We start from the raw sequence: 26,158 nt of genomic DNA on the forward strand, positions 1-26,158 counted from the left end.
AATGCAATGTAATACACAGTGACAGAAAACAGATCGGTGGTTGCTTGGGATGGCAGTTGGCAGGGATTCTAATGGATCTGCGGAAACTTTTGGGGGTGATTTATGTGTTATTTCAGTTGTGGCAGTGGTTTCACATGTGTATGTGAACTTTGCAACCTTTTGACTTTAAATATGTGCATGTCACTTTGTCAAGTATACATTCATAAATTTTTTTTTTGAAAATACAAGTCATGGCCTTTTAAAATACTACTTTTCAGTTTTGGAACAGTCTGTTTCTTCTGGGCTTTGGATAGAAATATTCCTTGAAGTCTATCCACATAAGTTGAAATTCAAGTGGTTTGTTTTAATTTATGTACTTTTGGTTTTTGAGGTGGTTTATTTGAAGTTAAACATTGTTTCATTGTAGGTGACATTTTGTATAACCTCAGAATTTGCTGATAAGACTTTAAAATATGTGTAGGATTTTCAAAGCCTTTTTCTAAGAGACTAAACAATTAAAATATCTGTATTACCCCGAAAGTCCCCAAAACCATAGGGCCCATCAGTAGAACTTGATAGTTCCCAAGAAGTGTGTAGTTAAGTGTTTAGTTGAAAAATGAAGTGGAAAGGAAAAAGAAAAGGGGGAGCTAAAAATCATTCAGTTGTGATTATGTGAATTTTTGAGCCATTCAAGTTAGTAATAGGGATCTGGACAAATCCAGCAGGAGATAGGCTGAAATTCTGGTGATTGTAGAACTTCTGGAAGAAACTTGCTGGACTTGGGCTTGGTGTAGTTGGACTCTGGGGTGTCTGTCTTCCAGGTGGAACACGACAGTAGGAGTCTCATGACGAGCGCATGCAAGGGGAAAAGGAGCATTAATTTACAAGTGCTGTGTTAGCTCATTTAATCCTCACAACAGAACTAAGGGGTAGGAAGTCAGGCAAGTTTGTCCTTTGGTTTCTAAAGCGCTTCCTCCTTGTACTGTGTTACTGTATCGTCAGTCTGCTCCAAGCTGAACTCTAGCTAGCCTTGACTGCAGGGACAAAGTGAGTGGGACCCCTTCCTGTTGGAATAACTTCTACCCGAACCGAGAGCCTTGTAAGTGTTACTACCCAACTTCTCTGAGCCCTAACCAAGCATGTTGGGATATAGGACGAAATTTCAACTCCAGCATGAAGCACAAGTACAGGGTAGGGAAACAGCGATAAAAATCTAGTTGTAAGGCAGCAGGTTGGCCGTAGTTTCAGCCAACCACACTCTTTCCAGGGATCACCAAATGATGCTTTTCAAAAGCACAAATTCTAAACATCAATTGCTAAATGGGTGAAGACTGCTCAAAACCTCCTGAGCTGATGATTGCTGATTAGAAGGAAAACAGGCTGAGCTTCTGGGACAAAGACATCAGAGAATGCAGTGGAAAGTAGGGCTAAGAGATAAGTCTTTGATTATTATGGCAGTATTTCAAGTGTACTAGAATGAACCAGAGAAACCAGTGTGTTATTTATAGCTGGTGTGAGTAAAAATACTCTACAAATAAAAAGCTGTGAATACGTGGAATCATTTTATAAGTTTTTTGAATGACAGATAAGGCACATGGCCTTACTTTAGCTTAAAATCCTTGAAACCAAGTGTCAAGGCAAAGCCTATCAGTGCCAGAAGTTTTAGTGAGATTGCATACCTTTCAATCAAAGATACATTCTCAAGAACAATTTTTCTTTACACCATATCAGACATGGCACTGTTACTTGGAAATAATATGTTGAGTGTGCCCACAAATGCTTATTTAGCCAATATTACTCTTCTTCTGTACTTATTTTTATTATACATTATATAAAATCTCCTCTATAGAAAAGTAACCTCTATTGGTAACTTTTTTCTTTTAGGAGACTATTCAACACTTTTAAAGTAGGAAGAATATTGAATATATACATGCCGAAATATTTATCACAACATTGCTTACAGAGATAGAATACAGAAATCAACCTAAATGTCCATCTAAAGGGAAATATTGAATAAATTGTGATATATTTATTGTATGAAAGGTTATACATGTATTCAAAAAATTGAGTTGGAACTCTATGGTCTAGAAAGGAATGTTCATGAAATTCTAAGTGACAAAATTAATCTTCGATATAACATTATAGTACAGTGCCATTTTAGTGGGGGAAAAAAAACAACAGAAGTACTTATATAGTTATGTTAATATGGGAATGAAAAAAGGGAGAAAAGACATTCCCCAACAGGAACACTGGCTGCCAGTGGCTACCATGAGTGGAGGCAGTGTAGAATTAGAAAATACAATTGAAAAATAAGAGAAGTAGTATTATTTTTTTCACTATATATTTGGTATCGTTTTATTGTTTATATTTTTATGTATGTTACTTTTAGAATATTTGAAAAATTTTATGTTTTCTTTTCTTAGAATTCAGAATTTAAAATGCTTTGTGTACTGACCAGCTTTTCAGTGCAACCAATTTGTGACCTGATCATGGTGAAATCAAACTGGAGTTCATGTGATCCTTCTGAGATTATATATAAGATTTTAAAATGTATATTGTTTTCTCTGAGAGAAGGTCTGTGGCTTTGCTTCAAAAGAATTTAGGCCCCTAAAATAGTTTTGGACAGTTTTTTTTATTTTTATTTTTATTTTTTTTTATGTTTTCTCTTTTTTTATTATTATTATTATACTTTAAGTTCTAGGGTACATGTGCATAACGTGCAGGTTTGTTACATATGTATACTTGTGCCATGTTGGCGTGCTGCACCCATCAACTCATCAGCACCCATCAACTCGTCATTTACATCAGGTATAACTCCCAATGCAATCCCTCCCCCCTCCCCCCTCCCCATGATAGGCCCCCGGTGTGTGATGTTCCCCTTCCCGAGTCCAAGTGATCTCATTGTTCAGTTCCCACCTATGAGTGAGAACATGCGGTGTTTGGTTTTCTGTTCTTGCGATAGTTTGCTGAGAATGATGGTTTCCAGCTGCATCCATGTCCCTACAAAGGACACGAACTCATCCTTTTTTATGGCTGCATAGTATTCCATGGTGTATACGTGCCACATTTTCTTAATCCAGTCTGTCACTGAAGGACATTTGGGTTGGTTCCAAGTCTTTGCTATTGTGAATAGTGCTGCAATAAACAGACATATTTAATTATACCAAGTTTTAATATGTTGGAGACCCTCAACCTATTAACATTGTACTGTCAGTTCAACTCATTTTTATGCAGAACTCAGGCAAAGCTTATAGTGACCTAGCTGCGTATTTATTTGAACTTCTTTTAAAAGCATCATATTAGTAATATTTTGACTCTCATCATCATTTTATTTGAAAGTCGAATCAGTGTATATTTAATCACAAAATGGCACACAGTGGTTGGCTTATTGTATGTTTGGATGTTTCTTGTTATAAGAAATGTGAGTAGTTATATATTTATTGATTTACCTTTTAAAGAAGAAAATTTGTAAATATATTTGAACCATTTTAAACTGGAGTCTTTTGAATTTGTGAGGCAATGTATTTTTTTATTATTTGTTGGCTTTATCATGAGGTGTTTCATAATTTATAACATTTAAAGTAAATTTTTACTAATAAAACACTTATCTTTGGGTTTGGTTATAGGTAATAGAAAACAATGGAAGGTAGAAAGACACACATTAAGTGACTTACAAAATCATTAGAAGGACTCGAGGGATCATCTCTAGGCAGAGCTACGAAGAGAAGCTTTGAGGCCCCAGAATTTCACATCATTGGCTGTGACTGCTGAAGTTGCTCCTTGTCTGTAGGAAGCCAGGCAACAGGAATCTGGTGGCTGTGGATTGATACTTCTCAGGAAAGTGGGAACCGCAGGCCCTGCCTTTCCTCCCACTTAACTCAGTTCTGAATTCAGTCTCACCTTAGTAACAGTACCTGATAAGATGCTAGGAAATCTGAAAATGTAGATTTTAGCTTTCCAGCCTAAGCGGAACAAAAGGGAGCTCCCAGAGGAGGTTGGAATTTATGTTAAGCCAATTATGATATCTGCCACCGTATTTCTTTTAATCTATTTAATATATGAGGTTTCCACATAAAGTCTTACTTGGAAATAAAAGCTAGTCCTATTGAGAAACATTTGAAAAGTCAGTTGCAAAATTTAAATCACACTGTTCAGTACCAAAAGCTTTAGATTTTCTGATAATAAATGAATGACTGTCTCTAAGCACATTGACTTGAACCCCAACAAGCTGTTGTTGTGGCTACAGCTGTGCTGGAGAACCGTAGTGAGTCTTAGAGACCTCAGCATATTGGGCCAGTGAGTCTTAGAGACCTCAGCATATTGGGCCAGAATCATGCTAGAGATGAAGAATGTTCAGTCATTTATCTAAGTTAATGATGCTGTAATTTATTTTTAAACAATTCTGAATATTTAATGCTGTCATGATTTGTTTATTTTTTTATAGTTTTAATAAAAAGACATCATAATACTGAGCTCTAATACATTTTACTTTAACCACATGACCTCTTTTCTCCCTTTAGTGGTTCTCAAATTTTCCAGAATGATATCCTAAAAAAGTTCTTCCTCTTTAGGCTATAATTGTTTTACCTATGTCTACGTGGTAGGATTCTAGAATTATTCCCTGTCATCAGTTTTATAGATTTTTAGAGAACCACAAGTAGCAGTGCTTTTGAATTATACAGCCTTTTCTGCAAATAAATGTTTAATTCACTTTTGTAATTGATTATAATTAACAGATGCTAAAAAAAGAATTTTATGACAATAATTTTGGCTTTCTTTGTGGAAATACAGTAGCAAGATTGACTTGGATATGCAAAATAGCATAATTTTATTACCTAATCTTATTCTGCTTTTGGATTATATTTCCCACTGTTAGTGGAAAACCATCTTATCCATAAAGATCTTTCAGTTACTTATTTTTTTTTTGCATTAATTTCATTTCTTTTGAATACTTGGTCTTTTAGATACTTAGTCTTAGGTAAATATCTAAAACTAGGATTTCAGAAAGTGCCAAACTATTTTCCAGAGTTGGTTGGTCTAAGAGTTCCTGTCTTTAATGGCTTCTTTCTGACTTTTCTTTATTCCAGTGAACAGGTGGATATATTGGGAAACTTAGGGAACATCACAGTAGTGAAGAAAAGGAGGCTTTGGCTTTTCAATGTTGATTCTCTGGCTTCTTATTGAATCTAGTGCCAAGTTTCCCAGGCCTGTTATTTCTTGATGGGCAGAGACCTGTGGCTGTCCTTGCCCAACAGGCCTCTGCATGAACTCTTGTTCTTCCTGCTGGCCCCTTAAGTTTTGCTGAAAACTCCTTATTGCCAGAACAACCCCATCGTTCCCTGTGCAGACTGCATTGGTTTGCTTGCCATCCAGCCCCCCGCATTCTTCCATGTGGGTGTTGATGCTGTGCAGAATAATTCGAGGTGGTTTTAAGGGGAAGGAATAATATTAGTCACGTTGAGAAGTTCTTAGTAAATGTGGAGGAATAACCTTGAGGTTGTTTGTGGCTGTGAAAAGAATTTTAGGGGATGAAGGACACGTGAACATCTCTCCTGCTGCTGCCCTCAGCTGGGGTTGAAGCGTGGGTCCAGGAGCACGCCCTAGACAAGATGGGATCTTGAATGGAAGCCCAAGCCAAGAGTGGAAGAAGGAAATCGTGGGACTTGCTTCACATCGAGTTCAAGCCTAAGGAGAAGACATACTTTTCTTGTTTCTTTGTTTAATCAGCTTTATAGAGGTCTAATTTACTTACAATAAATCTGATCAAGTATATAGTTTAATGAGTTTTGATGAATGTATACTATCCTGTAACCACCATCCCAATCAACCTTTCTGTCATCTCCAAAGGTCCCCATATACCTCTCTGTAGGTAATGTTCCCTCCTACACCCTACACCCTCCTTTAGTTCCTGGCAACCTCTGATGGCCTTTTGTCATTATAGTTTGTAGAATTTCATGTAAAGACACTCATGTAGTGTGAAGTCATTGTATCTGCTCTCTCTTACTTAGCATGACGGTTGTGGGATTTGCAGAGGTGGTTGTGTGTATCAGTGCATTCTTCATTTCGTGGCTCCGTAGTATCCCATTGTTCAGATACGCCACACAATGTACTGTAGAATCTCATTGCTTCACATTCTTTTAATTTTCTCCATTCTAACGGGTACTTGGTGATATCTCTTTTTATTATAATTTGGAGTTTCCTAATAACTAAAAATGTTAAACATTTTAATGAGTTTTTCATTCCTATATCTTCATTTGTGAAGAATCTATTCAAATCTTTTGCTGCTTTGTAAATTTGAGTCTTCATCCTCTTAGTATTGAGTTGTAAGAGAACTTTATGTATTTTAGTTATAGGTCTTTTGCCAGATACATATTTTGAAAATACTTTCTCCCAGTCTGTGACTTTTATTTTCTTAAGTGTCTCTTGAAGAGCCAAAGTTTTTAAATTTGATAAAGTCTGTTTTATCAGCTTTTTCTTTGATGATTTGTGTATTTTGTGTCTACTGTAGGAAATCATTGCCTAACTCAATATATTCTCCTATTTTCTTATATACATTTTACAGTTTTCACCCTTATATGTTCATCTATTTATTTCATGTTAATCTTTATATATCATGTGAGGTAAGGGTTAAGGTTAATTTGTTTATGAATATCCATTTCTTCCAGCACCATTTGTTGAAAAAGCTTACCCTGTTTTCATTGAATCACTTTGGTATCTTTGCCTAAAATCACATATATGCATATGTCTATTTCTACATTTTGTTTCGGTTCATTGATTTGCATGTCTCTTATTATGTCAGTACCACATTATTGATTTGCATGTCTCTTATTATGTCAGTGCCACACTGTTTTGATTAATGTAGCTGTGTAGGAAGTCTTGGAATGTAGCATAACTTCTGCAACTTATTTATTTTCAAAAAATGAATTGCTCATCTGGGTCATTTACATTACCATATACATTTTACAGATACTTTGTCAAGTTTCACAGAAAGCCTGTTGAGATTTTGAATTGCCTATATTTACTCTACAGATCAAGTTGGGGAAAATTGATAACAATTCTGATCCTTGAACAGGGTATACTTAACTATTTATTTAGGATTTGAAGTTCTCTTACCATGCATTTTGTGACTTTACTAAACTCACATATTCATTCTAGTAGTTTTTTGTAGATTCCTCAGGACTTCTTTTTTTTTAATTTATTTTTTTATTTTTAGTAGACAGAGGGTTTCACCATGTTAGCCAGGATGGTCTCAATCTCCTGACCTTGTGATCCGCCCGCCTTGGCCTCCCAAAGTGCTGGGATTCCAGGCGTGAGCCACCGCACCTGGCCTCCTCAGGACTTTTTACCTAGGTGATCATGCCATCTCTGAATAGTTGTTTTTTTTTTTTTCCTTTTTAATCTATGTTGGATACATAATACCTATTATATATAATGTTAAATATATGTAATTTGTATGTATGTATGTGTGTGTATGTATATACAGTTTTTCAAATTTAACTGAAAAGGATAGTGGTGAAAATACTGCATAATGTTGAATATAATTTGCATATTCAGCATGGTAGAAATACAGTTGTATATTGTGGAATAGGAGTGCGGAGAGCAGATGCTCTTGCCTTGTTCTCCATCTTGGTAGGAAAGCATTTAATCTTACACCATTAGGTGTGATGCTACCTGTAGATTTTTTATAGATTCTTTTACCATGTTAAGGAAATCCCCTTAAATTTTAGTTTGCTATGAGCTTTTATCCTAAATGAACATTGACTTTTTTTTCCCTATGTGTTTAAATCACTAGGATCACTGTCTTGTATTGCCTTGTGTTCAGTGTCTAAAAACTTTCATTTCACGTGTTTTCTTCTGATTTTCTAAAGTTGTTTATTACTAGAAGGCAATTTCTGTGGCAGTTAATCCTTCATAAGCAAAAGTGGAGCATTGTTTTTAATACTATATATAATTAGTTTTCTTTCAGCATATGGATAAAATTGCCTTTTATAAAAGTATAAAGTTTTGTCACTTATTTCAAACTATAGACAAAGGGAAATGAATCTTCATTGATCATTGCTATAAGCTGCTAATAGTTTTAAATTAGGTAAAATGTCTTAATATAGAATTGTCTACGAGCTATAATTGCCTAACTGATACAAAAGAAATGTTGAAGAAGTTGGATTGTGTGTGAACACACAATTCAGCCACATTGCTGAACATTGTAGACTATTCATTTTTTTTCCATTTCTAGTCATTATTAGCTAGTATCTGTCTCAAGGGCTCTAAGCATTTGCCTGGCTTCTTATTTCTTTGAGTGGTATTGATAATAAATAAAACATATGTCCAGTGTACATGTGTGTATTTTGTAGTAGTTTGTAGTGAGGCCGCATTCTTTCTCGAGATGTTAGTGTACTTGAGGCAGGATCGTGCTTCACTGCCATGGAGTCAACAACCTCCTCCTCTGCTGCTTGTCCCTTGGCTGCTGTTGGCCTGATCAGACTGTTCTCCCTGGCTGCAGTTGACCTGATCAGACTCTTCCCCCTGGCTTTTTTTTGTATGTCTGCCTTGTCAGATGGTCTGAAGCAGAGAGAGAACCACTCATTATCTTTACCTATCTGCGGACCTTAAGAATTTTTTTTTTTTTTTTAAATGAAAAGTACTCTGGTCTCGTAATTTTCAGTGTTCACAGAAACCAGTAAGAGACTTAATATTATAAATTTATTCTATCTACTGCACATCTGATCTAATGTCAAACAAGTGGAATGAATGTGAAACTACTACCTGCAGATGTAATAGAGCTGCTATTTTAATTTTTCCTTTGAACAGTTTTAGAAGAGGAGTTCTAAGATGTACAAATGAAGTTAGTAGTCAGAGTAATCATGGACTCTGATAATAAAAACATTTTCAAAAGTAAGTTAATTGATTTGCAGACAGCTAGGAACTTTTACAGCACATGACCCAGCTTATTATTCAAAATGAGAAAATTTAGTCAACAACTTTAAACTTCATTCTGAGTTCTTAATGTTTATATTCCTTTTAGTGCCACGATCTTATACTATGAACACTTTCCAGTTAGGATCTGGAAATTCATGGAATTTTGTGGAATCTTGTACACCTCAGAGAATTGCTAGAATCTGGAGGTGAACAATACATTCTGGGATTTTTTTTTTCCAACCTCAGAAAAGTACCAGGTCACACTTTGATGCTAAACCCTTACTGTTACTGATTTTTTTTTTTTTTTTTTTTTTGAGACAGGGTCTTACTCTGTCACCCAGTCTGAAGTACAGTGACAGGATCATGACTCCCTGCAGCCTTGAACTCCTGGGCTCAAGTGATCCTCCTGCCATAGCCTACTGCCTCAGCCACTTGAGTAGCCAGGACTACAGGCACATGCCACTGTGCCTGGCTATTTTTTAATTTTTGTTGACACGGGGTCTCATTATGTTGCCACACCTGGTTTCAAACTCCTGATCTCAAGCTATCCTCCTACCCTAGTTCCCAAAGTGCTAGGATTACAGGTGTGATCCACAGTGCCTGGCCTAAATTGTTATAAATACAGTAAGAAGGCTTTGGACTTCTCATTTCCCCACATCCTCAATACTAAAGCAACATAATAAAAATGCTTCTAAAGAGGCACAAAACATTGTAAGAGTTTTAGGAAGGCTTAGTAAATTTTCATTCATAATTCTAAAGTCTCTTAGCTGTTTATAAATAGCCACACGACACTATGAATTTTGAGGTATTATTGAATATCCAAGTTAAGGCGGTGAATAATCCCTCAAATGTCAACAGAGTTTACATTTACTTGTTTCTTCTGTCATCATCATAGATATGTTTATATATTTTAGCAGCTCTTAATGTATCGGTAGATATATTCAGATAACTATAAGAAAAAATTTCGTGTCTTGGCCTCTCTGGGGTAGATTTTGCTGAGGTTTCTGATGGTGAAACCTTAAGGTTGGTTGCATTTGCTCTTGGTCCTGGTAGCATCTAGGTTCAAGTTACAGAATCAACACAGTTCTAAATCATTTAGAGATGGCTAAGTTCTATGAAGTAAACTGTGGAAAAGAAGAGTAACATATATATTACATGACTGTGTTATGAGGACTTTCTTGAACTTCGCTTTTATGTCCTTGATAAATGAAATCCAATTTACCTGTGATCTTTTCTTTTAGATATGAGAGAAAACTATATCATCTTATGTAAATAATAGTTATGCTAGTATATATATTGATATTTCTCATGTCTCTAAAATGAAATACAAGGAAGGTACTTTACAAGTTGTTACATTTTCTATAGGAGAAGAACACCTGCAGTTCACACTGTGGCTTTTTAAGTCATCACTTTTCATTTATGGAATTGGAAAGCTTCGTGTTAATGTCACTGATGGTGATGGTGATGGGATGGTGTCATTCTGTTTATATATAACTAAGTACAAAAGATTATACTACAACATTGTGTGTCAGAAAATGTGATTACGAGTTACTAAAAATCATTATAATCTCTCAAAGAAGAAAATGATTGCTTTTCCTTTTTTTTTTTTTTTGATACGGTTTGTGAACTTATATGTGACCCCCATTTTTTATTTCTGATGAAAAATATCACAAGTATGTTGTTCTTTATATCTTCCAACCATACAGTGATTTGTAGTTTATTTCACGTGTTGTCATCAGTAACTCTGCAAAATAGCGGGTTTATTAGCGCAGATCAGTTAACATGGTACTCCGGTTCTTGGTTACATGACTCATGTTCTTCCACAAATGCCTAGCTTTTGATGCTTAAAACATATATAGTAAGAATGAAGATAAAACAAACTGATTTTGGAAACCGTATTTAATAGTTAGACAAAGAGATTTTAAACCTCTGGTCAAAGTAGCAATTTCTAGCATTTTAGCACTCTTTTCATGACCAAATGTTCTGTATGCAAAAACATTATTATCTGTGTCTTAATCATCACAGAATCATTTTGGAATGATTTTATTTTTCAGTAATGTAAAAGAAATATTAGATGTGGTCTCTTATTGTCAAGAAATTTATATTTAGTTAAGAAGCTAAGTCCTTCACATGTGTCCAGCTATCAGTGGAAGGCAGAAGAGAGTTAATGTTAAGTTGAATGGACAGGAACAAAACAATTTATTGAGCGTTCTCTCTGTGTCAGAATTATCCATATCTCATTTAATCCTAACATTATCCTAAATCATCTCATTTTAAAACCATAAGGTAGGCAAGTTTGGAAAGGTAAAGAAACCCATGTATGGTTGGGAAGTGAAGCTAAGATTTGAAAACAGATCTATTAACTCCAAACCTGTCTTCCTTATTTCTGTCATATTCTGCTTTCCTAACAGGAAAAGAACATAGAAAAGTTCCGAGACAAGAGAGATCAGTGGGCTTATTGCTCTTGAGAGGACTCTCGGACTAGAAGTTGAGCTGAGTCTTGAAGGACTTGGTATTTGGAAATACGGGGGTCATCTTCTGTGGCAGGAGTATGGCAGGCACACTTGCGTCTCAACGTCGTTGTGCAGGCTGAGCCCTCTGCTTGGAGTTTTCTTCCTGGGTGGCTGCTTTGTTTGTTTTAGCTCACCTTCTCCGGGAGACTGCTGCAACCACGCTTTTTTATACCGCATCCTGCTCCCTATCCTCTTCCCTCATTGCCTTTCGGTTCCCCTTATCCTGGTCTGCATTCTCCCAACCAAACGTTTCCAACTTGCTCTATGATGTAGTTATTTATCAAGTTGATTGACGGTCACCTGCGTTTAGAATACAACTTCATGAAGACAAGGATTGTTGTCTCTTTTTTATTCTCCAAGCTATTGTAAACATAAAGAACTGTGACAGGCACTTAGTAGGTGCTCAGTAAATATTTGTTGGAAGATAAAAGGACTTTGAGTTAATAGTGAGCAAAACGTATTTGAGAGTGTAGTGAAACCAGCCTTATTGGAGTGAAAAGAGTCTTATGTGTTATAGATTCCAGTTGGATAAATAGTGCCAAACCAGATTAGAACAAAGGAATTTGTTATTTTGTAAGAACAGGAGTTTTCTACAAGATTTTATTTTAAATAACAATGTATTAATTTAATGATGTAAAAGTAATATCCTCATATCGTTTTGTTGCATTTAAATGCTCTCTTGAGTGTTTTTGGTTTTACCTGGTAAAATTGACTTCATAGGGAAATTAGCCATCTTGCGTATTTAAAAAGTCCCTAAGTAAGGCAAGCTTCAAGGTTGGCTGATTAATTTGGCTGGAAATGTCTCTGAAGACTCAATTTCTCATGTCTTTCCCCTCCCTCTTTTTCTCCTTCCCATCCCTTTCTCTCTCCCTTTCCCCTCCAACCCCTTTCCCCTCCTGTCTCCCCTCTGTCTTCCTTGCTATGTTGTTGTTGATTTCAGGTTGATGCCCTCGTGATTATAATGTGGCTGCCACCACTGGCTAGGTCCGAAAAGCTTTCTTGTTTGTGGTTCTCTCAAACCCATGAAATTTAAGTCATTTTCTTCAGTCTAATTGGGCCAATGGAGACATTTATTCAGTGTCTGGCATGAAGTAGAACTTTCAGTAAATACTTGTGGATGAATTGTTAAGATTGTATAATTGTTAGAGATGCTAGAAATGGCTGGGGGAGGCTGAATGTACTGCTTCAACTCCTAAGATACAGATGTATATAAAAAAGATAAGTGGTTTATGAATGTTCATGGAAATACTTATCTCCCATAAAGAGAAGATAGGTATGCTTCACTTAGAAATATTAAAATAACTGGCCGGGCACGGTGGCTCATGCCTGTAATCCCAGCACTTTGGGAGGCCGAGGTGGGCGGATCACAAGGTCAGGAGATCGAGACCATCCTGGCTAACATGGTGAAACCCTCTGTCTACTAAAAATAAAAAAATAAATTAAAAAAAAAGAAGTCCTGAGGAATCTACAAAAAACTACTAGAATGAATATGTGAGTTTAGTAAAGTCACAAAATGCATGGTAAGAGAACTTCTGAAAGGCAAATTGAGATGGATAGTGTTGAAGAATAGAGGTGCAGTGAAGTCAATCACAAAAGTCTCCATAGTACCAGTGTATGACTTAGATTTCTTTTCTCATCCAATGGAATGAGCACAGAAAGCAGGCTACTTATTCATGGAAGATTTAGTAAAAATGACCCTATGTTAAACTTCAAGGAAATGATCAGTCAATTAAAGTAGAAACTGTTCAAAATGCATTATCAGAAACTTTGTAGCTAGTTCATAGGAAAATCACAATTTAGAATTTGGAATGCAAAATGTGGTTTTCAATATTAATTTCTAATACAGGCATTAAATGATCACTTTTCTTTATTCTGGATTTCTTCTTTGTTAATTATATATATATATACACGCACACACCATGGAATACTACTATGTTTGTTGTGTGTATTACACACATACACACATGCACACACCCCACATTTTTTTTATCCAGTCATTGATTGCTGAACATTTGGGCTGGTTCAATATTTTTGCAACTGTAAATTGTGCTGCTGTAAACATGCATGTACAAGTATCTTTTTTCTATAATGATTTCTTTTCCTCTGGGTAAATACCCAGGAATGGGATTGGTGGATCAAATGGTAGATCTACTTATTTCTTTCATGAATCCCCACACTGTTTTCCACAGAGGTCGTACTAGTTTAAATTCCCATCAGCAGTGTAAGAGTATTCCCTTTTCACCACATCCACTCCAACATCAATGGTTTTTAAATTTTTTTATTATGATCATTCTTGCAGCAGTAAGGTGGCATCTCATTGTGGTTTTGATTTGCATTTCCCTGGTCGTTAGTGATGTTGAGCATTTTTTCATAGGTTTTCTGCCCATTCGTGTATCTTCTTTTGAGAATTGTCTATTCATGTCCTTAGCCCACTTTTTGATGGGATTGCTTTTTTTCTTGCTGATTTGAGTTTCCTTGTAGATTCTGGATATTAGTCCTTTCTCAGATGTACAGATTGCAAAGATTTTCTCTCACTCTGTGTGTTGTCTGTTTACTCGGCTGATTATTTCTTTTGCTATGCAGAAGCTTATTAGTTTAAGGAAGTCCCATCTATCTTTGCTTTTGTGGCATTTTTTCTTTTGGGTTCTTAGTCATGAAGTCTTTGCCTAAGCCAGTGTCTAGAAGGGTTTTTCTGATGTTATCTTCTAGAATTTTTATGGTTTCAGGTCTTAGATTTAAATCTTTGATTCCATCTTGAGTTGATTTTTGTGTAAGGTGAGAGATGAGGATCCAGTTTCATTCTTCTACAATTATCCCAGCACCGTTTGTTGAATAGGGTGTTCTTTCCCCACTTTAATTTTTTGTTTGCTTTGTCAAAAATCAGTTGACAGTATATGGCCTTATTTATTGGTTCTCTATTCTGTTTGCATTGGTCTATATGTCTGTTTTTATACCAGTACCATGCTGTTTTGATGACTTTGGCCTTATAGTATAGTTTGAAGTTGGGTAATGTGATGCCTCCAGATTTGTTCTTTTTGCTTAGCCTTTCTTTGGCTGTGTGGGCTCTTTTTTGGTTCCATATGAATTTTAGGATTTTTTTTTTCTAGTTCTGTGAAGAATGATGGTGGTATTTTAATGGGAAGTGCATTGAATTTGTAGATTACTTTTGGCAGTCTGGTTATTTTCACTGTATTGATTCTACCCATCCATGAGCATGGGATGTGTTTATACTGTCTATGATTTCTTTCAGCAGTGTTTTGTAGTTTTCCATGTAGCAGTCTTTCACCTCCATGGTTAAGTATATTCCTAAGTATTTTATTTTTTTGCAGCTATTGTAAAAGGGACTGGGTTCTTGATTTGATTTTCAGCTTGGTCGCTGTCAGTGTATAGCAGGGCTACTGATTTGTGTATATTATTTTTATATCCTGAAACTTTGCTGAATTCATATACCAGTTTTAGGAGCTTTTTGGATGAGTCTTTAGGGTTTCCTAGGTATATGATCATGTCATCATCAAACAGTGACAGTTTGGCTTCTTCTTTACCAGTTTAGATGCCCTTTCTTTCTCTTGTTTCATTGCTCTGGCTAGGACTTCCAGTACTATGTTGAACAGAACTGGTGGAAGTGGGCATCCTTGTCTTGTTCCAGTTCTTAGAGGGAATGCCTTCAGTTATTCACATTCAATATAATGTTGGCTGTGGGTTTGTCATAGATGGCTTTTATTACCTTAAGGTATGTCCCTTCTATGTCAGTTTTGCTGAGGGTTTTAATCATAATGGGATGCTGGATTTTGTCCAATAGTTTTTCTGCATCTGTTGAGTTGATTGTGTGATTTTTGTTTTTGATTCTGTTTATGTGGTGTGTCACATTTATTGACTTGTGAATGCTAAACCATCCCTGCATCCCTGGTATGAAACCCGCTTGATCATGGAGGATTATCTTTTTAACATGCTGTTGGATTTGGTTAGCTAGGACTTTTGCATCTATGTTCACCAGGGATATTTGTCTATAGTTTTATTTTTCTTGGTTGTTAAGTTTTTTTCCTGGGTTTGGTATCAGGGTGATACTGGCTTCATAGAATGATTTAGGGAGGATTCCCTCTTTCTCTATCTTGCGGAATAGTGTCAACATGATTGGTACCAATTCTTCTTTGAATGTCTGATAGAATTCAGCTGTGAATCCATTTGGTCCTGGACTTTTTTGTTGGTAACTTTTTAATTACCATTTCGATCTTGTTGCTTGTTATTAATCTGTTCAGAGTTTCTATTTCTTCCTGGTTTAATCATGGAGGGTTGTATATTTCCAGGAATTTATCCATCTCCTCTAGGTTTTCTAGTTTATGCACATAAAGATGTTCACAGTAGCCTTGAATAATCTTTTGTATTTGTGTGGTGTTGTTTGTAATAGCTCACGTTTTGTTTCTTATTGAGCTTATTTGGATCTTCTCTCTTCTTTTCTTGGTTAATCTTGCTAATGGTCTCTCAATTTTATTTATCTTTTCAAATAACCACCTTTTTGTTTCATTTATCTTTGTATTTTTTTGTTTGTTTCAGTTTCATTTAGTTTTGCTCTGATCTTGCTTATTTCTTTTCTTCTGCTGGGTTTGGGTTTGTTTTATTCTTGTTTCTCTAGCTCCTTGAGGTGTGACCTTAGACTGTCTACCTGTACTCTTTCAGACTTCTTGATGTAGGCACTTAATGCTGTACACTTTTCTCTTAGTACCACTTTTTCTGTATCCTAGAGGTTTTGATAGATTGTGTCACTATTATAGTGTAGTTCAAGCCCAATGATCATTCATTTGCAGGTTATTTAACTTCTGCGTATTTGTCTGATTTTGAGGGTTCCTTTTGGAGTTGATTTCCAATTTTATTCCACTGTGGTCTGAGAGAGTCCTTGCTATAATTTTGATTTTCTTAAATTTGCTGAGATTTGTTTGGTGGCCTATCTTATCGTCTGTCTTGGAGAATGTTCCATATGCCGATGAATAGAGTGTATATTCTGCAGTTGTTGAGTAGGATGTTCTGTAATATCTGTTAAGTCCATTTGTTGTAGGGTATGGGGTAAGTCCATTGTTTCTTTGTTGACTTCCTGTCTTGATGACCTGTTTGGTGCTGTCAGTGGAGTATTGAAGTCCACCACTATTATTGTGTTGTTATCTATCTCATTTCTTAGGTCTTTTATAAATTTGGGTGCTCCAGTGTTAGGTGCATATATATTTAGGATTGTGATATTTTTCTGTTGGACTAGTTCTTTTATCATTATATAATGTCCCTCTTTGTCTTTCTTAACTGCTGTTGCTTTAAAGTTTGTCTTGTCTGATGTAAGAATAGCTACTCCTGCCACTCGCTTTTAGTGTCCATTTGCACGTAATATCTTTTTCCACTCCTTTACTTTAAGTTTATGTGAGTTCTTATGAGTCAGATGAGTCTCTTGAAGACAGCAGATATTTGGTTGGTGAATGTATTTTTAAATTTTTTGGAGACTGGGTCTTGCTCTGTCCCCCAGGATGGAGTTCAGTCGTGTGATCTTGGCTCACTGCAGCCTCTACTTCCCGGGTTCAAGGAATTCTTATGCCTTGGCCTCTTGAGTAGCTGAGATTACAGGTATATGCCACCACACCCAGCTAATTTTTGTATTTTTAGTAGACATGGGTTTTCCCCATGTTGGCCAGGCTGGTCTTGAACTCCTGTCCTCAAATGATCCACCCGCCTCAGAGTCCCAAAGTGGCATGAACCACCACGTCTGGCCTTGGTTGGTGAATTCTTACCCATTCTGCCACTCTGTATCTTTTAAGTGGAGCATTTAGGCCATTTATATTCAATGTTAGTATTGAGATATGAGGTACTATTGTATTCGCCCTGCTATTTATTGAATACCTTGGATATTTTTCATTGTGTTGTTGTTTCATAGGTCCTGTGAGGATTAGGCTTTAGAGAGGTTCTATTTTGGTGTGTTTTGAGGATTTGTTTCAAGATTTAGAGTTTCTTTTATTAACAGCAGTTCTCGTAGTGCTGGCTTGGTAGTGGCGAATTCTCTTGGCATTTGTCTGAAAAAGTCTTTATCTTTCCTTCATTTTTGAAGCTTAGTTTCACTAGATACAAAACTCTTGGCTGATAATTGTTTTGTTTGTTTAAGGAAGCTAAAGATAGAATCCCAATGCCTTATGGCCTGTAGGTTTTCTGCTGAGAAATCTGCTGTTAGTCTGACAAGTTTTTCTTTATAGGTTACCTGCTGCTTTTGCCTCACAGCTCTTATGATTGTTTCCTTCATCTTGACTATAGATAATCTGATGACTGTGTGCCTCAGCAATGATCTTTTTGGGATGAATGTCTCAGGTGTTCTTTGACCTTCTTGTATTTGGATGTCTAGATCTCTAGCAAGGCTGGGGAAGTTTTCTTCAATTGTTCCCTCAAATATGTTTTCCAAACTTATAGATTTATTTTCTTCCTCGGGAACTCCAGTTATTCTTAGGTGTGGTTGTTTAACATAATTTTAAATTTCTTGGAGGCTTTGTTCGTTTTTTAAATTCCTTTTTTCTTTGCCTTTGTTAGATTGGGTTAATTTGAAAGTCTTGTCTTTGAGTTCTGAAGTTCTTTTATTTGTTTGATTCTATTGCTGAGACTCTCCAGTGCATTTTGCAATTCTCTAAGTGTCTCCTTCATTTCCAGAAGTTGTAATTTTTTTTAATTATGCTATTTCACTGGAGATTTTTCCATTGATATCCTATGTCATTTTTTTGATTTCTTTAAGTTGGATTTCACCTTTCTCTGGTGCCTCCTTAATTAGCTTAATAGTCGACCTAAATTCTTTTTCTGGCAATTCAGAGATTATATCTTGCTTTAGCTCCATTGCTGGTGAGCTGGTGTGATCTTTTGGGGGTGTCAAAGAACCTTGTTTTGTCATATTACCAGAATTGTTTCTCTGGTTCCTTCTCATTTGGGTAGACTATGTCAGAGGGAAGGTCTGGGACTCAAGGGCTGCTGTTCAGATTCTTGTGTCCCATGGGGTGCTCCCGTGATGTGATTTTCTTCCCCTTCCCCAAGGAATGGGGCCTCCTGAGAGCCGAACTGCAACAATTATATTTCTCTTCTGGATCTAGCCACACAGCAGAGGTACTAGGCTCCAGCTTGTCACTGGGAAGTATCTGCAGAGAGTCCTGTGATGTGATCTGTCTTTAGGTCTTTCAGTTATGGATACCAGCACCTGCTCCAGTGGAGGTAGCAGGGAGTGAAATGGACTCTGAGGGTCCTTGATTGTGTTTTTGTTTAGTGTGCTGGTTTTGTGTTGGTTCTTCTCCAGCCAGGAGGTGGCACTGTCAATAGTGCATCAGCTGAGGTTGTACAGGGAGAAGAGAAGCTTGCCCTAGGGTTGCCTTTGGGTAAATATTCATGTTTCTTCAGTGGTGGGCAGGGTGGGCTTTGACTTTGGCCACCAGGGCAGGTAGAGAAAGACCATCAGGTGGAGGCAGGGTTAGGCATGTCTGATCTCAGACTCTCCTTGGTCAGGGCTTGCTGTGACTGCTGTAGGGGACAGGGGTGTGGTTCCTAGACCAATGGAGTTATGTTCCCAGGGGACCTCTGCTGTCACATATAGGTCACCAGAAAAGTGGGGTAAAGCCGGCAGCCACAGGCCTCACTCAGGTCCCATGCGGCCCGCGGCCCAAAAGGCTGGTTGCACACCCACCATGCCCCCAAACACACTGAGTTTATTTCCAGACAGCTTGTGAGCAGGGCTGAGAACTTACCCCAGGGTACAAGCCTCCATCTGAGAAAGCAAGTGAACCCACAGTTCCTCAGCTGTCCCACGGAGCCTGCAGCTGCAATCCACCTCCTACAATGGGTCTGTGGATTCTCCAGTTTTGCCTGGGATGTTCCTGTGGTAGTTCTTGGAGCAAAAGTTCACGATGTAGGTTTACACAGGCTACTGTGTCCACCCGAGTGGGAGCTGCAAGTTAAGCCTGCCTCCTATTCACCATTTTCCCAGATTTTGATTTTAAAAATATTTAAAATTAACTTCTTACCATGAAAGCTACACTATTAAGTTCTTGCTGTGAATGGTGTGCTTACTATGAAATCCCCTTAGCGCCTTTTTTTCCTGTAGACTGTTCTTGCTAAGGCTTTTAAAAAGTATTAAAATGAAGTTTGGATCAAAGATGCTTTATCTTTCTCTAAAAATTAAATTTCTCTTTAACAAGCATAGATATTTATTTTCTGAAATTATTTCATCTCTTCATTTCCTAATTTATTCATCCCACTGGAATGCAAGCTTATCGAGATCAGAGATAAGTTCCTGGCACTCAGTGATCCCTCAGTAAATATTTGTTGAATAAACACCTGTTTACAAAAACCCTATGCTGCATGAAAATTAGTGTCCTCTGGAACTTTTTTCTTTCTTTTCTTTTCTTTTTTTTTGCCAATTTGTTCCTCATCAGTACCTCAAAATTTGGTATTCATGGCAATTTTCTTCTTTTCCGTGTTCCTCTAACCTTTTATTTCAAAGAGAGCTTCATTGCTGATCTGAGTGAAGTACTATTCTGGCACTTCAACTGTGAGTGTGTGCTGGAAGTGTACAGGGAAAAGGGAACATTCTACCCCGTGGGTTCTTAACCTGAAATTCCTGTACGATCTGCAAGGAGTCATGAACTGCATGAGTGGGAAGGGGCCGTATTCCCTCTCTCTTACCTTGAAATGGTCTTTGGGCTGGGGGAGGACGATCTTTTTCAGTAACAATTTATATTGTTAACTTATTTCACTTTGAACTTGTAAGGTGGCAGAAGTTAGGCACCTTGTCCAATGTAATATCATTAGTGACTGCAGGTCTGGACTTCAGACCTTAGTCCATGCTCTAAACCAGCGATTCCCAAACTTTTGGCACCAGGGACCAGTTTTGTGGAAGACAGTTGTTCCACAGACTGGTCGGAGGGGGTGGTTTCAGGTTGATTCAAGCATGTTACATTTGTTGTGCGTTTTATTTATATTATTATTACGTTGTATTATGTAATGAAATAATGATACAACTCACCATGATGTAGAATTAGTGGTGGGAGCCTTGAGCTTGTTTTCCTGCAACTAGACAGTCCCATCTGGGGGTGATGGGAGACAGTGACATCTGAAGTGTGTCACTTATGTTCAGGCTACTCTGTAATCTTGTTGTGGTCACTGTCACTGCAGAAAACCCTGCTTCACAAAGACAGGTTGTTGGACATGGAAGCAGGCTTTTCAGTGCTTTTGTGGCAACCTCAGGATATTCCACCAGGACTTTCATCCAGAACATATGGAGATTTGAAGTTGTCTCAAACATATATTTAAAGCCACTGCCATTTGCCATTTCAAGCAGCTGATCCTCTTCTAGCACAGGCAATCAATTCACCAGGCTTATTCACAAGTGGGTGTCGCGGATTCATTCCTTCCCCGGTTCCGGGTTCTTTTGTGGTTGGGAAGTATTGCTCAAGCTCTCCTGAAAGCTGAGGTGGTGATCCTGCGTCAGCTGGGGAAAAGAAGGTCTTGGCTCTGTCTCTTTCACAGTCTCTGCTAATGTTTGAAACATGTCAGAAATCCCAGTATTCCCTCGTCACCCCTGTAATTCCAGTTTGGTTTTGAATGCAGCCACTTTATCTGCCGACTTGAACACAGCTGTCGTTCTCCCCTGAAGTGACAGATTGAGTTCGTTGAACAGGTTAAATAGGTCACACAACTAAGCAAGTTTTGCGACCCATTTTATGTCACTGAAATGTGCTGCCAATGGTGACTTTTTTTCTAAAAGAAATCTCTGGAGTGGTTTCAAAAACTCTGGCCAGAAATCTACCTTTAGAAAGCATTTCACTTCCGTGTGTGAGAAGGTGTGTGTGCTCTGCGTCCATCTCCTCACAAAGCTGTGTGAACAGATGTGAGTTAAGGGCATGTACTTTAATGTGGTTGATAATTTTAGTCACATTCTGCTAAACATTGTTAAGTTCACATGACATTTTTCAGCTAGCCAGCATTTCCCTATGGATGACACAGTGCATAGACTAACATTCAGAAGCAACCTAAGGAGCTCCAGTGGCACAGTCGGTTAGTGCGTGGTACTTATATACAGAAGCGACCCGTTTGACCTGAGTAGTGAAATCAGAAAGCCGTCCAGTCATGGCAGCTGCTCTGTCCGTGTGTATACCAACACAAAATGACCAATTTAGTTTTTCTGATATGTAATCATTCACAGACTAGAATAGTTCTGCAGCTGTGGTGTTGGCTGGCAACAAAAGTGCATATAACATATCCTCATGCACATCCCCCTGAAAAATATATCACACATTAACAAGCATGGTTGCCTTGCTGTCAACATTGGTAGACTCGTCAACCTGGATTGTGTGCCACGGTGATTCATGAATCCCCTTTTACAGTTGTGTCTCAGTATCCCCTGCTATCTCATTAATTCGTCTAGTTATGGTGCTAGCCGAAAGAGGAACACCTGCCACCTTTTGAACTGTAGCCTCTCCTAAAAGTTCCCAGCAGATGTCCTTAGTAGCAGGCAGGATCAACTCTTCACCAACAATAAAGGGTCTTTTAGCTTCAGCAACGCGGTTAGCCACTAAGAATGATGCTCTTGGCTGGGTGTGGTAGCTCATGCCTGTAATCCCTGCACTTTGGGTGGCCAAGGCAGGTGGATCATCTGAGGTCAGGAGTTTGAGACCAGCCTGGCCAACATGATGAAACCCCGTCTTTACTAAAAATACAAAAAATTAGTCAGGCATGGTGGTGGGCACCTGTAGTCCCAGCTACTCAGGAGGCTGAGGCAGGAGAATTGCTTGAACCTGGGAGGCAGAGGTTGCAGTGAACTGAGATTGCACCATTGCACTCCAGCCTGGGCAACAAGAGTGAAACTCCGTCTCAAAAAAAAAAAAGCTCTCAGTGTAGACGCATTTGATGAAGTTGGTTGCCTTTAATAATTGCCTGTGTTCTTTGTGTCCATGTTTTTTAATTTTTTTTTGAAAACTCCAAAGGCTTGTCTTTTTATTTTTATTTATTTATTTATTTTTGAGATGGAGTCTCGCTCTGTTGTCCAGGCTGGAGTACAGTGGCGCCATCTCGGCTCACTGCAACCTCTGCCTCCCGGGTTCAAGTGATTCTCCTGCCTCAGCCTCCCAAGTAGCTGGGATTACAGGTGTGTGCCACCATGCCCAGCTAATTTTTTGTATTTCTAGTAGAGACGGGGTTTCACTGTGTTAACCAGGATGGTATTGATCTGACCTCGTGATCTGCCCAAAGTGCTGGGATTACAGGCGTGAGCCACTGCATCCAGCCAGGCTTGTCTTTTAATGCAGGGTACTTGGTCTCCATGTGGCAATGCAGTTTTGAAGGTTTCATGGCTTCCTTGGATAGCTGGTCACCGCATATACAAAGTGGACTTGGAGAATGTGCATCACCTGTTGCAGTGAACCCGTAATTTAAATAGGACTTGGTATTTTCTTTTAAATACAGCTTTCTTTTCGTTGGCAGTCTTAGAGTCTTCTGTTTTCTCATGATTAGGTCTTCCCCCTTTTCAAAGAAGCTCGACAGTGTTGTCTGTCTTTTACTCATTTCGGCTGGGATTGACTTGTGGGCTTACCAAAACTGTGGCTGAGACAAGTGCCTAGTGTGGGAAAGAGGTGCAGATGGAAGTGGTGAATAAAATAATAGGCAGGTCACACGTCGACTGAATAAGTGTCAGATTCTAGGTTAAAGCTGCCACCAGATGCAGCTGTGCAATTTGAAGCACATCAGCTCACTTGCCACTGTAAAGCCTGCCACCAACCAGATGCAGCTTGTCACTTGCCTCTCACTGAGAGAGTTTTGATATGAGTCTGCCAGCAGTTAATTTCCTGTGATCTCTGTGTAGTCAAACCTCTCTGCTAATGTTAATCTGTATTTGCAGCCACTCCTCAGCGCTAGCATCACCACCTCAGCTCCACCTCAGATCATCAGGCATTGAATTCTCATGAGGAGCGCACAGCCTAGATCCTTAGCAAGTGCAGTTCGCAGTAGGGTTTGCGCTCCATGAGAATCGAATGCCACTGCTGACCTGACAGGAGGCGGAGCTCAGGCAGTAATGCCAGCGATGGAGAGCGGTTGTCAATACGGACGAAGCTTCGCTCACTTGCCACCGCCCACCTCCTGCTGTGTGGCCCGGTTCCGAACCCCTGCTCTAAGCCACTGTCCATCATATGTGTTCCCACAGTGCAACTCTACTATAGAAGAGAAAGTAAAGTTTCTGTCTTCAACATGCTTAAATTTTTCTTGGGCAAGAGAATTCAACTAAATGAAAATTCCAGCTATAAGAAATAGGAAGCAATGTTCCCTTACACAAGAAATCGCACTGTGTTCATTGATTTTCTCAGTTAAGTAAAATACTATAGTTTTTAAATATACTGGACTTAACATTGATTTAACTACAATTGAGTGTTAAGTTGGAGAAAATGATTTTCTAAATCAGCTCCTAAGGTGAAAAGCCAGAAATCGGCTATAGGTAAACTTTTTTCTTTCAAATACTTTAAATTGCCCATAAAGCAAAAAATTGTTGATTTTGTAAACACATGTCATAGGCTATCTTATGCACACTCAAGTTTGAGAAGTACTAACTAAGCAAGACTAAGAGAAAAAGCCAAAGGAACATTTATTTACAGATGTCTGGACATTCACACGGTCCTTGAACTAATTTTCAGATCTGTAGTGGTGACTAGCAGAGGGTAGAAAATTCCATAATGTCATAGCTAGGTGACTGCATGCAGTCTTGGTATTAAACCTGTTCACACGTTGCTCCTTTTCATTATATACCTTTTAATTGTTTGACTTTTTCAAACATTCTCATTAAATGTTTTAGATCAAAACTTTGAAAAAATTAAAAGCACATATGTCTCTAACTTTAGAATCTGTTAATAAATTTGTTGTAATGATAAATAGTCTCAGCTTCAGAGAGGATTAGGAGTCGAAGAGTAAATGAAATATTTCTATGGTGCCACTTCAATGTGGAAGATAAGACATTTTTCCCATGACATCGTTACATGTGTTACATTCTTAGGGAAGTCAGAGGCCGTACTCTAACCATTATGCAACAATGATAAGAAAATATATGAGCAATTATGTGTTAATACAGTAATACAAAAACTAGGTACTGTCGATCTGAATACCTACTGTCCTAAAGCATTGAGCTACATTTTTGGCACGTTAAGTTCATTCTGATGGTGACAGACAACAGGATTTGATTGCTCAAGAAGACACAGGGACCAAAATGACAGTCCTTGCAGATCTCAAGTTTATTACAGGAAAAAGACAGCAAGGAGCCTGTCAGTGCCGGACTGAGTTCTAGTAGCCCCTCCTCTTAGGGACACACACTTTCTCGCAGGTCAGAATCAATGACCTGTGTGTGCAACACTCAGAACCATGGACCGAGAGTGGGTGTCTGCCAGCTTGTTCTACACCTTGTTGGTCACACAGGCATTTTCTTGCCTGTAGTCAGCCCCAGTGGGAGAGCCATCCAGGGATTCTCACCTAGACCCTGTGCAAACCACCCCAGTCTCACTTTACCAATCAGCAATGCTGACAAGCTGGTATAAACAACCCCCCAACTCCTCAGACACATGGAACAAAGCAGCACTATTATTAGTGGGTATGTTTCACGCCTTGACCAGAGTTCCATGCAGGTACGTTTCTTATTTCAACAGAACAGCTCACACCAGCTCCAGGTCTGCTGTAACCTTCGAAGCACGAGTGTGAAAGGTCATTTGGGATATTCGTGTGGGTTGTATTGTATAGAATACTGAAGTGTTATCAACCCCATTTTAGGTATGTGTAGTTGAATATACCACAGTGTAGCTATTCTTACAGGCATATCATATCCATTTTAGAACCTCTAGAAAGGTAATGCGGTGGTGGTATTTCAGTTTCCCTGTGAAATTAATGTATACTTCTTAAGTCATAATTTGTTATGTTCAACCTTTACAGTTTTAAAAAATCAGATTTGTAGATTTCATAAGAGGAAGCATTGCAAAAAACCATTCAAGTTTATTGAAAGCAAATGACATATTCTGTATTTTAAAACCTACTCAGTCTCTAATTGTGTTTTTCCCTCTTCCTTCTCTATCCCCAGATGAATCGGCTCCTAAGGAAGTCAGCAGGGTAAGTAACGTGAATATTGTTTTTACTACTACAATATAGGAAACGAATCTGTTTTGTTTATTTTTCAGTACCCTAACACATTAAAGTGTTAGAAAGATAATGGCAAAAACTGAGTTCCCTCTCCAAAGTATCACTCGTTAATATGGAATAAAGTTGGTAGAGAGGGTGCAAATTGGAGGCCTCAATTCTGAATACGGCACACAGATGCGTTTTGTTTGGCTGCACGTGCCTGTGGGATTTTCTGAATCAGTTGCCAACATTTAGAAATTGAGACACTGTAGTAAAGGTTGGATTTCTGGCTTCTCTTGAACCCGAAGGTGAGGTCACTCTCCCAGGGCAGCAGTCTCCCCAGGGTGGGAAGCGGAAGCTGCCTTCAGATGCATGATGCTCTCGAGTCAGCCTCAGTCCTCCATGTAGCCGGCTTTACTCATGTCTGCTACCCGCCCAGCCTCTGCCTTTGAGTTCATGCACTTTCTTTTTGGGAGAACAAAAGATGGCAACTCATGTGTTGAAAACATAACATTGCTTAGAAATTTTATAAATATTAAAGGGACTGTTTTCATGGCCTAGTTAACTTTAAGAGCGTTAGCAAGCTTAAAAACTATGGCAGGTGAGTACTG

The 26,158-nt window shown here is 38.2% G+C and overlaps 1 protein-coding gene across 12 annotated transcripts in view; it reads left to right on the forward strand.

Annotated features, from left to right (window-relative positions):
* PDE10A (phosphodiesterase 10A) overlaps positions 1–26,158 on the forward strand; it is a 337,758-nt gene that overhangs the window by 167,483 nt on the left and 144,117 nt on the right. For 10 of the 12 annotated variants that reach the window (XM_025382246.1, XM_025382247.1, XM_025382251.1 and 7 more), the window contains one exon: positions 25,510–25,538. The exons of 1 other annotated variant lie outside the window; for it this stretch is intronic. In XM_025382246.1, the coding sequence (XP_025238031.1) occupies positions 25,510–25,538 (29 nt within the window). Of the gene's footprint in view, positions 1–5,363; positions 5,717–25,509; positions 25,539–26,158 lie in introns of those variants that run through there. One more of the 12 variants, XM_025382256.1, reaches the window with a different exon arrangement.

The sequence above is a fragment of the Theropithecus gelada genome, chromosome 4 (assembly GCF_003255815.1).
Source record: "Theropithecus gelada isolate Dixy chromosome 4, Tgel_1.0, whole genome shotgun sequence".
NCBI classification, from domain to species: Eukaryota; Metazoa; Chordata; class Mammalia; order Primates; family Cercopithecidae; genus Theropithecus; species Theropithecus gelada.